Here is a 13,031-nt window from a genome sequence, read left to right as displayed (position 1 = left end):
TATGGAAAGTTCTAGGCCAGCTGGGGCTACAGGGAGACCCTATCTCAAAAATAAAAGAAAGCAGTTTTGCATGTTTGTCTGAAAGACAGATTTCATTTGCTTTTCTTGCTATCTAGGATTGATGCTTATATTGCTCTCTTAAAATTCTTGTGTGCCATTACCTCTCCACCTCCCAATAAAGGCATTGCAGGGCTGCTTGGTGGGAGTGCTTTAAGAAATTTAAAAAATAATTATCACCCGGCTTTAATATAAACAACAGACAAATATATAAAGGATAAATATATAAAGGGCATTGAAGCAGTGTGTAGCCAATAGCTGTATTTAAAAATATTTTACTTATTTTTTGAGTAGGTAATACATCTACAAAAATCTTTAAAGGTATACAGTGAAAAAATCTCTCAGTATTTTCTTTGTCCACCCTGTTACCCTCACCACAAACCATATTGTTTTCCAAGAGTTTATTCCAGAGATACAATCCCATAGATATAATGTGAAATAAATATGACTAGAGAGCTCACTACAGCATTATTAGAAAAGATAGGAGACAATGCAAATGTCTGTCAGTGAGGGACTAGTTAAGTAAATTATGGTTTATCCAACAGAATAGTATGGCAGCTATAAAATAGAATGGGACAGTTCTTTTTTATTTTGAGACAGGGTCTTGCTGCTGTATAGCCCAGGCTATCCTAACACACATAATGCTACTGCCTCAGCCTTTTGGATGTTGGTATTTGAGACGCATGTTACAACACTAGGCAATATGAGATAATTCTTTATGTGCAAGTATAAAGTGAAAAAAGTAGCTGGGTGTGGTGGTGCACACCTGTAATTCCAGCACAAAGGAGGCAGAATATCTTCAGTTCTAGGCCAACCTGGGCTACCTAGTTGGACCCTGTCTCAAAAAAGAAAAGAAAAAGTAATGTCAGAACGGCATGCATTGTATGCCACTTGTGTTTTTAATAAAAGGCAATATGTATATGTGCGTGCAGCATACCTGAGGGATGAACAGGAAGGCAAGGGTTCTGGAGGGTTCTGGGGGCAAGTGCACAATGCCAGCAGGGTATGTTTGAGGAATGATAAGTTCTCTGGTGGATGGGTGGAGTGGCAAGACAGGTTAACAGCTATCCACTTTCCTCTTTAGACAATAGCAGCATATCTTACTGTTATACAACTTCCTTCTTCTTAATCTTTTTGGAATATCTTTAATATTTTTTGTTTATTTTTATTTTGCATGTATGAGTATTTTGCCTACATGTATTTAAGTGCACCCATGTTGTGTAATGCCTGTGGAGGCTAGAAGAGGGCATCAGCTCACCTGAACTGGAGTTACTAACAGTTGTTAGCTGCCCTGTGGGTGCTGGGAACCAAACCCATGCTCTCTGCAAGAGCAGCCAATACTCTTAACCACTAAGCCATCCCTCCCAGCCCTGGGATATCTTTCTTAGGGTGTTTAGAATGTCTATTTGTTTGTTTGGTAGGGTCTCCCTAATCACAGCCTGCCTGGAAGTCATGATGTGAACCAGGGTGCCCTCGATCTCAGAGATCAACTGTCTCTGCCTCCTGAGGGCTGGAATTAAAGGTGCACACCACCATGCCCAGAGTTAGAATGTCTTCTTTTTAAGAATGCTATAGCAATTATTTCTGATCTTTTGCTATTATAAATACTGCTTTAATAAATAACCTCTTATGTATGTCATTTCACATTTGAGAATATATCTGAGGTTAAATTCCTAGAAGTAGAATTACTACATCAAAAAATTAGTGCCTGTTTATAAATTTAAAAGACATTGCCGTATCGTGCTCTTCAAATATGTATGCCCATCATGAGTGTCTGCTTTACCAGAGGCTTGCCACCTACCAGTCTGAACAAATGTTTTGGTCTTGACCAATCTTTATTTTTTCATTTATTTGTTTTTATTTCATGTGTATGAGTGTTTTGCTTGCATATTTTTATATACATGTCATTCAATGTCCAGGGAAGCCAGAAGAAGGTGTCAGATCCCTTGTTAGCTGCCATTTGGGTGCTGGGAGCAGAGCCCAGGTCCTCTGAAAAAGCAGCCAGTGCTTTTAACCACTAACCTATCTCTCTAGCATCTTGGCCAATCTTTAAAAAATATCCTCACTGTTTGTCCCCCCCAGTTCTGGGGAGGGAACCCCAGGACCTTGCACATGCTAGGCAAGCACTCTGCCAACTAAGCTAAATCCACAATGATCTCTTATTGCATTTTAATTTGCATTTCTGTTAGGAAGAAAATAATATATTTAAGAACCATTTATTTTTGCTTAAATATCTCAATGGAATAGCAATCTAATGATAATTTAAGGTTTCTGTGTCTGTTTTCTCACCTGTAAATTAGGAATAAAATAGTTAACAGTATTGTTGGATGATTAAATGAAATTTATGCACAACATTCATTACAAAGCTTGGATGTAGCAGGCATTCAATAACTTATAATTGCTGACAATCAGAGCAGCAGGTAAGACAGGGCAGATTAAATTAATAAGGTAAGTCATCTCCGTGTCCTCAGGGCATATAGCTGTGTTCATTTATGTTGCCATTTGTCAGAGAAATGCAGTCATTTTGCCTTGTCTTGGAAGGGAAGAGAACTTTCCCACTGTAACCCAGTCATAGAGTGTTGGCAGAACTGAACATGGGATAGGGACAGTTTCATCCCTAATCTTTAGACTTAACTAACATGATAAAGTTGGTGTGATAGAAAATAAAAACAAGGACAGAAGAGCCCAGATGTACATTTTTTATTCCACCATGGTTCTGAACTCCCAGCTAATTTGTGCTGAAGTACATCTCTTAGAGGGATGCCAGATATCCATTTTATGAAGGCACAGAAGGCAGAGACTTCCGACTAGAGGAGAAAAACATTGGAATTTGGCTTCCTGTGTACAAGACCAACTAAAAAGAAATCTTTGTATTAGCACATCAGTTTGGTTTTCACAAAAAGCCTAGGAGAGATTTGTTTCCTGTAGGAAGCATATGTACTTAATAGTCTCTGGAGATGAGTACTCTACCTTGTGGCTGCTCTCACTTCGGGTACACAGGAGCTATTTGGTGGATTTGAATACTTGTTTTCCCAAAGCTACCGAATGTCTTCTTTAGACTTGTATAGAATAAAACATGGCTCCCCCTTTCATATCATCTCCCCATTTTTTTGTATTGCCTGCTTGCTGCTTTCTCGGCTCATTATTCCTCCTCATTCTCACTCTTCATTTGTGTTTCTTATATTCAGCAAACTAGCATCAGTCTCTGTCCTCTGAGATGAGGAAATCTTTAGTGCCCCCTTTGGGCCACAGAAATGGCTACAAGATGGAGATTTTGGCAAAATCAGGGCCCACACCAGTTGACTGAGTAGTGGTGATGATTGAGAGGTGCCATTGGAGTCATCCTCCAAACTCTTCCAAACCCTTTCTTGCTCCAGGGCAGATGCAGCTGCTGTCCCAGTTATAGAATTATCAGGATGATGTGTGGATCACAGCTGGAAAGGGGTGCCTGCATGTTTGCACAGCCTGAGCGGGTGGATGAGGGCTGCTTTGATGAGCATCCCACAGTAAGGCCCTGAGGACAGGTGGTGGGCTGTGCCCCACAGCCAGTGGCTAAAGCATTCAAGCGTTTTGTGGTGTCTGAGCCAAGCAATGGCATGGAGACAGTGACAGAAGCTCACAGCCAGAGCCTAAGCTGGAAGAGATAAAAGCAGACAAGGCTGATAGAACTGGGCTTCAGGACCCTGGCCTGATGTCATCACCGTGTCTTCCCAGCTAGGAAAGCATCCTTAGGCCCCTGTCTACGGCTGAAGCTGTTTCCAGGTAGCTGCCCAGAGAGATTCCTCACTGTTACTCCTTGGCAGCACAGTGCGGCGGGCCTGGCTCTGCCACATAACCTGGGGAGCAGTGGCAGCGATAGGAACCCTCTGTGTTCTCGCAGTGACCATGGGCACAGAGTGCAGCAGGCCCGTTCAAGTCTTCACACTCATTCACATCTAAGGGAAGCAAAAGAGAAAGCTTTAAGGATCCTTATGTCCTTCTAGTCACCAACCCCTGCCCCCCATCCTGGATATGACACTTAAAAGCTGCCTCTTTCCAAACCACACAAATCACAAGCTAAAAACAAGAAGCAGTGATCTCAGATCTTGCACAAGACTCTGCCATCTAGTCCTAAGCCTTCTATTAAACCCTCCTTTGGTGGTTTCTCACTCATTAGTTTGCCACAGACCCCAGTAGGGGGCAGCAGCGTATTTCCCAGCCATCCCAATTGCTGGCCTATGGTAGCGGCCAGTCTCCTTGCTTCTTCTGGTGGAAGCTTACCCACACAGGCCATGTGGGCCGCATCCAGCTGGAAGCCCTCAAAGCAGTCACAGGTGTAACCCTCCGGCACACGCACACACCGGCCATTATCGCAGCCATTCAGGATGCCACATTCCTCAGCCTGAAGCCCTTCGAAGGCGGCCAGTGGTTCTGCTAGGAGAGGGTCAGACCCCAGTGCTTAGACCCCAGTCTCTCTAGCACTGGGACCTGTACCCTCCAGTACAAAGGTTGGTCCTGTTGAGTGCCAAGGGTAGGTTTGGTTGCTGGATCATAAAATTTTCTCAGAAAGACACCAAAACAAAAGGTTTTACTTTTCTGAAGTTTTGGAGCAAGAGACAAGTGGCTTAGTTTAAACGAGGGTGGAATTCAGTCCTTTCACAATCACCTAAGGTGTTTCTATGCAGATTTATGTTTGGTGGCATGTGTGTTGGGGGTGGATGTTTTTGTTTAGGTTTTTAGTTGTTTTGGGACAAGGTCTTGGTATGTATCCCAGAATGGCCTTGAATTCATCCTCCTGCCTCAGCTTCCCAGGTGTTGGGATTACACATACACATGTCACCATACCTGGCAAGATTTTCTTTTCTTTGTGGTTCTGGGGATTTAACGAGTGCCCTGGAAATGCTAGACAAGCACTGAGCTACAGCTCTAGCCCTTTTGTTTATATTTTTACATCATCTTTTTTGTTGTTTTTTGAGACTGGGTCTTCCTGTAGACCACCTGGCCTGGAACTCACTGTGTAGACCAGACTGGCCTCGAACTTACAGAGATCCTGAGTGCTGGGATTAAAGGTGTGCACTGCCACACTTGGCTACATCATCTTTTAATGGTAGGGATTGGCAGCAGAGGAGCCACATACCCAGTTTGTGGTAACCTCTAGGCATCCCCTACCCACTGAAAAAGCCCAAATTCTGCATGATGGGTGGTCCTAATCAGTATCAGTTTGATACAATGGCTGCACCTGTGGAGGGTACTATATATCAACCCCACCCCTACCCCGGGTGCCAGGCCTCAATTTGTCATGAATGCAAGGCCAGAGTCCTGGAATCCTTACCATTCAGTAACATGGCAGTAGGGGGTCACCACAGTGTTCCTTTAAAGTCATTAGAAATACTTAATTCACATTTTAAGTCACAAATTTGACTGGTTTCCTTAGAGTAGGCTGTTATGCATCCTATAAGTGGTGTGAGGGAGAATAGACCAAGCATGCCACAGTCAACTCCCACAGGGAAGCATTTGAAGCTGGGACAGTATCCTGTATCTTTTTGGATCCTTGTGCTAGTTAATGACAAGGAGTAAGTAGTATCAGACCCAGGCCTTTTGGATTTATGTCCTTGGTGATCATAACTGGTGACTTTTCCCTTTCCTACTAGCAACATAACTGGCACACAGGTGGAGGAGATGAAAGGGAAATAGCCCCAGAGCCCACCTCTTCTTCAGTTGTGCTACAACATACCTGAATGGCTGGCCACATAGTAGGGCTTAAGTTCAGAGGGCTGTAGAGGAGGTTCAAGGCTGGCCATATTGGAGAAGGGGGGCTGTGGGATGGTGTCCTCAGGGCCCAGGTAGTTGTAGAAGGGGGGCCCATCTGGCCCATAGAGGTTATAGTGCAGATCATCTGGGCTGGGGCCATACTCATAGCCTGGCCGGAAGTGGATCCCTGCCTCCCGCTCAGCCTCAATCCGGGCCACGTTACACAGCTGAGCATAGACCTCTGTCAGGGAGAAAGAGAAAGCGCTGGGATCCAGCTCCTGCCAGGTAAAGCTTGGTAAGCTGGTTCATCTGGCTCTTTCCCAAGAGGAGAACTTGAGGGGACTGGTCCCCTCTGGGAGTTCCTGGCAGTACCCCTCTCCCTCTTTGCCCTTGAACAACAGGGATGGACGGCAAGACTACTGCTTAAATTGATCTCCCTCTTCCTTCCAAGGTGATGGAACCCCCTTTCGAGAGCTAGGTCCAGACCTATAGGTAACTACCTGAGCTCCTAGGAGGGCACAGAGCACACTGCTGGCTCCAGGCCTCGCCATCTTGGCAACAGCATTCTGTATAGGTGGTATGACGCCCATGCAGGGGTTGACTGCATACATCATTGGTGACTTTTTTCCAGCAGATGTCCATGTGGATGTCATGGTCAGGGAGGTCCTCTGGTGGCACAGGCCCCAGGAGAATGTGAGCCCCAGCCCATGTGTGTGCCCCTGTTGCCCATGCTCCCAGCTACTTACCTATGCTACTGGTGCTGTTCACACAGCGCTGCCCACTAAGGTCCAAGGTGAGGGGAGGACTGCAGAAGCAATGGAAGGAACCTTCCGTGTTCACGCACTCACCATTCTCACAGGCCATGTCCTGGCACTCATTGTGATCTGTGGTGGCAGAAGGTGGAACAGGGCCAGGGTGGCCTGTTGATGGACTATGTTCATGGAAGGGTTTTCCTGAAGAAACCCATGAAGATGCCCCTCCCCAGCCCATCCTGGGAGGACCCTCTCCAGGGACAATCTCTGACAGCCCAGAGCTCCCTCACCTCAGACCTGCTTGTGGCAGTGAGCATCATCCCCAGGAAGAGGGACTCCCAGCAAGAGTAGGGTTACAGGTAGGAGGGCCTATGTGTGGGAGTCCTCACCCTGGCACTTCCTGTTGGAGGCATCATAATGGTAGCCAGGATTGCACAGGCAAATGTAGCCAGGCACTGTGTTAAGGCATCTGCCATTCCGGCAGAGAGCAGGTCCGAACAGCACACATTCATCAGCATCTGCAGGAGGGTGGAGTGAGGTGAGAGGAAGAGAAGAAACAGGAAGTGGTACTTACAACCTGGGACTCTTAAAAAATATTTTATTTTTATTTTATGTGTATGAGTGTATTGCCTGCATGTATGTAAATGCACCTGTCATAGAGTGCCTGTGGATGTCAGAAGAGGGCGCTAGATTCCCTGGAACCTGAGTTAGGGACAGTCGTTAGGCACCATATGGGTGCTGGGAATTGAACCTGAGTCCTCTGAAAGAGCAGCCAGTGCTCTTAACCGCTTAGCCATCTCTCCAGCCCCAACAACCTGGGACTCTTAAATCCAGCGGTCTGAGTTTAAATCCTGGCCCTGCCATTTTTGAGTTGGGCAAGTTGCTTAGGCTCTTGCCTCAGTTTCCTATCTAAAAATGTGATTAAATACTGCTTAATGTCTTATCATTGTAATGAGGATTAAGAAATGCTAATATGGGGCTGGAACAGTTGCTCAGCAGTTAATAGCACTGGTTGCTCTTGCAGAGGACCCAGGTTTGATTTCCAGCACCCACACGGCAGCTAACAACTGTCAGTAACTCCAGTTCCAGGGGAATCCAATGCCGTCTTCTGATCTCCATGGCCATTGTACAACATGGGTGCACTTACTATACACACATGCAGGCAATACACTCATACACATAAAATAAAAATAAAATATTTTTAAAAAAGAAAAGCTAATACATGCAAGACACTTTAAATAGTGCTTGGTACATAGCAAGCACTCAAGAAAAGGTACTTGTGGGGCGGGGTTGTTCAGTGGCAGAGTGCCTGCCTAGTGTGCATTAAAGCCCTTGGTTTTATTCTTAGCACACACACACAATTTCTTTTTCCATTATTTCCTTCTAAGGACTAGCTTCAGGAATAAGGCACTGAGGAGCTCAGTAATTGAAACTCCACAGTGGGCTCCCCAAAGTTTCTGGTTTGGTAAATGGAGCCAGAGAGGCAGCCAGTTTGCCCAACTTCTGTGTAGCAGTACACTACCCTCACCCTGTGTGTGCTCACATATGGTAAAGGTGAGGGTTAAATATGCCTCCATAGTGTACCCTCCAGACTTAAGGGAACAAGGAAACTAAGCTTGTGGTCATGTGAATAAATGACACAGGAGGAACTTGGATAAGAATTTCCAGCTAAAAGTATTGGGCACAAAAAGCCCTGGGACCAAAAAGAAGGAAGCAACTTGGGAGCCAGGGCTGAATGTAAGATTTCCCAGGACCTCCTAGAAGACCAGGCCAAGGCTCACTGTAGCAAATGGAGTTTGAGGAGGGGGATTGGAGGATGGTTACCTGTGTACATGGTCTGTCCAAATGTCCAGGCTCCTTCCACAGGGATATAGCCTTGACCACTGGGGCACAGCTCATTGAATTCAACTGTAAGGAGGCATCTGAGCTCAGAGAGGGCCTACTATGTCTCACTTCCCTCCTCATTTTTTTTTTTTTTTTGAGAGGGTCTTATTATACCATCTAGGCTGGCCTGGAACTTGATATAAGCCCCAGGCTGGCCTCAGTCTCATGATCCTCCTGTCTCAGCCTCCTGAGTGTTAAAATTGTAGGCATATACCATCACTCCTATTTCTTTTCCCCCATAAATGTTATACTGCATAGCTGACCCTAAGAGTATTTGCATCCCTTGAGGCCTTACCTGAGTCCTCAGATGGACAAGGATCACAGCTGTTCCCCCACCTGGTGCCCTGGGTGCAGCAGCACTCAGCCTGGGTGGAGTTCTGTCCCAGGATTCTGGAGCAAGGAGGACCACCATTGTGCTCAGAGTAGCATTCCATGCGGATGAGGCCTGGGGCCTGATTCCCTGTTGGGACCTCAGGGATGCTCTGAGCTGGGTGTGACAGGAGCCCCTTATTAATGACTGTTCATGACTCTCTGGGCACCCCAGCTCTTGAATTGATCTTTTAATGTTTATATAGAACATTATAGTATATGTTATCGTACATGGTACCCTTAGCTTCCCTAGGAGTGACTGCTGTTATTTCCTTACTACAAATGAAGTTGTATCTAGAGAAATTAATAAGGGGTGAAATGGGGATCTGACCCTAGTGTCTCTGGTGCTCAAGCCCTTGTCTTTCTAGTATACTACCTTGTCCCACCTCCACCCACTGTGGGCAGTCCCCATCCCTGGCATACCATATGAGCAGCCTTATGATCCCTTCCTATTCTCAGGGACCCCAGACCCTCCTACCCTACCTTTTTCCTTGCAAAGTTCCCCTTGCTTGGTAGTGAAGACAGCTGAGTCATGGTCCAGCCTGGGGTGAGAGCCTGAACCCACAGATCTGGAGTGGAGTAGCAATGGGAAGGGGAAGGTGCAGCTTACATGAGCCTCAAATCCTCCTTCATCCAGAAGACTCATCTAAGGATTGGGTGGAGTCAGGGTCTCTGCTAAACTCAATCTGAAGTCCTTGGGGCCACTATGTCAGAACACCCTGAGTTCCTCCAGGTCATTCCAGCCTGCAGTGGGATGTTGTCTGACAAGTGTTGGCAAGTGTAGCATCTGGACTCCTGTCCCCTCCATAATCCATTCCTAATCTACACTTCCAATTCTGGCCCAGTTAGTTAACCCTCAGTGGCAGGAACTAGATGAGTAGATGACCTTTGTAAACCAGAGTCCTCATGGAGAATGGCAGCAAGGGCAGTCCTTTGACTCCCAGGTCTCACCTCCAGCTACCCGAGGACGGCAGTGCCCTTCTTGTGTGTCATACTCCTCAAGGTCACTGGTACAGAGGCACAGGAAGGAGCCTTCCACGTTCTCACAGAGCGCAGCCCCACACACTGCCAGCATGAGTTCACACTCGTTCACATCTGCCAGGCATGAGGACAGGCTCATGTACAGAGAAGAGGCAGCTAATGCACCCTGTCCCTGCCTCCAGCCCAGCCAGGCAGGTTCTGATCCCCCGAGAGAACCATGCCTTGGTGGAAGAAGCAGGAATAGATATGAATAGTAGGAAGGGGGACTGATGAACAGAAGGCATGGGAGGGAAAAGAGATGAGTTGCTGGAAATGGCTATGAAAGTGGACAAAGGAGGGTTAGCCCCTCTGGACACCTCTTGAGCCCCTAGGGTTTCCAGGGGAGTGGGGCAGGAAGGAAGTGCCTTCCTTGTGCTTGCTATCTCTGTTGGCCAGATTGGCCATTCCCCTACCACCCAGCAGAGATGCTAGCTGGAAGGGAGTTGAACTCTTCTCTCCCCTTGAGCTTCCCTTGCCCACCCTCTGGGGGCCTGTCATGCAGCCATGCAACCATGAATGTTTCAGGAGTGGAACTTAAGACTTCCATCTTGGACAGAAAATCTGTGGAAATGAGATGGGCCCAAGAGCCTTCCCTGGCCCAGACCTTAGGTAGCCCAAGGCTTCTCACCGACACAGTCCCAGCCTGAAGGTGAGGTCTCGAAGCCCTGGTCACATAGGCAGCGGAAGGAGCCATCTGTGTTGTCACAGAAGCCATGGGTCCCACACAAGGTGTCATTGGCACATTCATCTATGTCTGTGGGACAATGGGAACCAGGGTAGAGGATGTGCATGGTCTGTCTGCTAGTAGTACTTATCTTTTCTATTAACACCAAGATCTGCAGAAAACAAACTCTGAAACTTAGGACAAGAAAGCTTTAACTAACATTCCTCTTCAATTTTTGTGTAAATTCTGCTATATGGAAATTACACAAACTTCAAACAGCTATCCAACAGTAACCTCTAGAGAAATTGTTTCTAGCTTAATACAGGGAAAGCTGGATGCCTTTAGCACTCCTTGGTCCTCCCACCTACATACATCTCCCTCTTCCTACTCACCAATGCAATCTCCAGTTGGGGCCATGTAGAAGCCAGGCTGGCAGCCCAGGACACAGTGGTAGGAGCCAGGGCTGTTCTCACACCGCCAGGCCCCACACACTCCATCATCCTCACACTCATCAATATCTGTCCCCAGGGCCATGAGAGGAAGCAGATGTGGCTAGGTGAGTGCTCTGGCCCCACCTTGCTGACATTACAAGCTCATGTCTCACCACTTCTGGGGGAAGGTCCTTGGTCTATTTTAAATTACTATGCTCATCTCACTCCCAAAACATTGGTTCAGAATAGTTTCCTCTGACCCAGCAGGCTGAGCATCTAGGATGAGTATGCTACGTCTGAGCTCTTAGCCTCCTGTGATGCTCCTTTTCCTTAATCCCATCTGATCCCCAGTAGAGCGCTTTGGATGCAGCCTTCACCACCGTGGGTGAAGGGAGCTGTCTTCATATCTCTCTTATCCAATTTCAAGATTGTCTATAACCATCTGTCCTATCTAAAGACATTGAATATAGCAGATGTTTAATATCAGTTGTATTTGTCCTTTAAAACGAGCTTGTATGCCCTGCCAGCTCAAAGATTATGACTGTCTTTATTTTATCAGCCTCAGACAGTCCCTGGGCCAGTAGAAGCTCAAATGCTTTATCCTATGATTGATCTGTGGGAAACACTCTGTTTCTTGGGAAGCTGTGTTTTTTGTTCCAGGATGCTGAGGATCAGATGGGGACACAGGTAGATGGAAGTGAGGCAGGGCCCTGTCCACCCCCGAGTCCTTACCCACACACTCCCCACTGTCTGGGGAGGGCTGGAAGCCAGTCTCACACAGACAATTGTAGGAGCCCTCCGTGTTGACACAGTGCCCTCCCAGACAGGGGTCTGTGGCTGCACACTCGTCCACATCTAGGATAGACACAGCAGTCAGCAGACCCGGCCATAGATCTCTGTTAGAATCTGTTAGAGGACTGAGCAGCTTCTTCTAGGCATCAAGCAGTCAGTAAGAGAGCCAGAGAGAAGCTCAGAGTAGGAAGAGGAAGGGACAATTGAGGACTGAAAACCTGAGGCCGTGCTTGGGGCAGGTTCTAGTGCTGGGGCTCTGTCAGCAGGAGAAAGGTGGTATTGAAAGACTTTGGAGAACATGCATGTCTATCACAGACATCGCAGAGAGGCCCTCCTGACAGACTGGAGTCCTTCCCTAGAAGCCTGGCTCTTTGCATCACTCCAGCCTTCCTATCGTCTCATCCCTGGGTAGACTGCGAGCATGTTACTCTACTTCAGTAAAGGTACTGAGATGGACTCCACGCTAGGTATAGACTCTAGAACCTCTGCTTCTGACCCCTAGACATGATCATGCTGGCTTCTCACCCTGGCAGCTGGTGCCCTCCTCAGTGCTGGCAAAGCCAGGTGCACAGAGACAGAAGAAGGACCCGTGGCTGTTGAGGCACTCGCCTCGGGGAGCACAGTACTCCTCCCCGACACACTCGTCTATGTCTGCAGGGGCAAGAAGAGAAGGGAGTGTCTCCAAGGATGCCCCCACCTCCACAGACATTGTCCCAGTCCCTAGTGGAGAGACTTGGAGCACTCACCCTCACACACAGTGCCATTGGTCAGCTGGAACCCTGGGGGACAGAAGCATTGGTAGGAACCTGCTGTGTTCTTGCATTCACCTCCCAGGCAGCTGCTCTGGGGATCTTCACACTCATCCACATCTGTAGGGCCACACAGGGGAGGGAGGCAGTTGATGGTGGCACCTTCCAAGGACCAGAGGAAAGAGCTCTACAAGTCCTGTCACCTGCCTGAGGTGAGTGGACCTGTGAAGCCATCTCCCCTCCTAGAGCAGTATAGCTGGGAGGCGCTGGTGAGAGCCATGGGGAGCTCCTATCACCTAGGGCTCCTCCCCTACCCATTAGCCCTGGCCCAAGGAAACCAAAGCCCTGGGAGGGCTCAGATTTCAAATATGAGAAGCAATGGGAAAACAAATGAGAAATAAACCAGAGAAGCATGCAGGGATCCTGGGAATGTAACAATAACTACATTTGTTTCTTTATGTGTTTGTTTTGAGACAGAATCTCAAGTAATCCACATTGGTAGTGCCTTAAACTTGCTAGAATGACCTTGAACTCCTAATCTTCCTCCCTCCACCTCTCAAGTGCTAGGAGCATAAGCCTGTGT

At 47.3% G+C, this 13,031-nt stretch overlaps 1 protein-coding gene across 13 annotated transcripts in view; it reads right to left on the bottom strand.

Moving 5' to 3' along the window:
* Nucleotides 1–2,742: 2,742 nt before the first annotated feature.
* Nucleotides 2,743–13,031, bottom strand: part of Ltbp2 (latent transforming growth factor beta binding protein 2) — a 103,369-nt gene continuing 93,080 nt past the window's right edge. For 2 of the 13 annotated variants that reach the window (XM_029554383.1, XM_029554379.1), the window contains 14 exons: nt 12,446–12,610; nt 12,225–12,350; nt 11,640–11,762; nt 10,869–10,994; nt 10,441–10,566; nt 9,744–9,887; nt 8,719–8,910; nt 8,364–8,447; nt 6,929–7,057; nt 6,534–6,671; nt 6,288–6,455; nt 5,771–6,028; nt 4,318–4,470; nt 2,743–3,992 (listed from right to left, as the gene is read on the bottom strand). In XM_029554383.1, coding sequence (XP_029410243.1) covers nt 3,847–3,992; nt 4,318–4,470; nt 5,771–6,028; nt 6,288–6,455; nt 6,534–6,671; nt 6,929–7,057; nt 8,364–8,447; nt 8,719–8,910; nt 9,744–9,887; nt 10,441–10,566; nt 10,869–10,994; nt 11,640–11,762; nt 12,225–12,350; nt 12,446–12,610 — 2,078 coding nt within the window. In that variant the 3' untranslated portion in view covers nt 2,743–3,846. Of the gene's footprint in view, nt 3,993–4,317; nt 4,471–5,770; nt 6,029–6,287; nt 6,456–6,533; nt 6,672–6,829; nt 7,058–8,363; nt 8,448–8,718; nt 8,911–9,743; nt 9,888–10,440; nt 10,567–10,868; nt 10,995–11,639; nt 11,763–12,224; nt 12,351–12,445; nt 12,611–13,031 lie in introns of those variants that run through there. The other 11 variants (XM_029554380.1, XM_029554381.1, XM_029554382.1 and 8 more) reach the window with 11 other exon arrangements.

Source organism: Nannospalax galili, unplaced genomic scaffold (genome assembly GCF_000622305.1).
Source record: "Nannospalax galili isolate Female #2095 unplaced genomic scaffold, S.galili_v1.0 scaffold24, whole genome shotgun sequence".
NCBI lineage: Eukaryota > Metazoa > Chordata > Mammalia > Rodentia > Spalacidae > Nannospalax > Nannospalax galili.
Note: the sequence above shows the minus strand (reverse complement) of the source record. Positions and strands in the feature narration are given on the sequence as shown.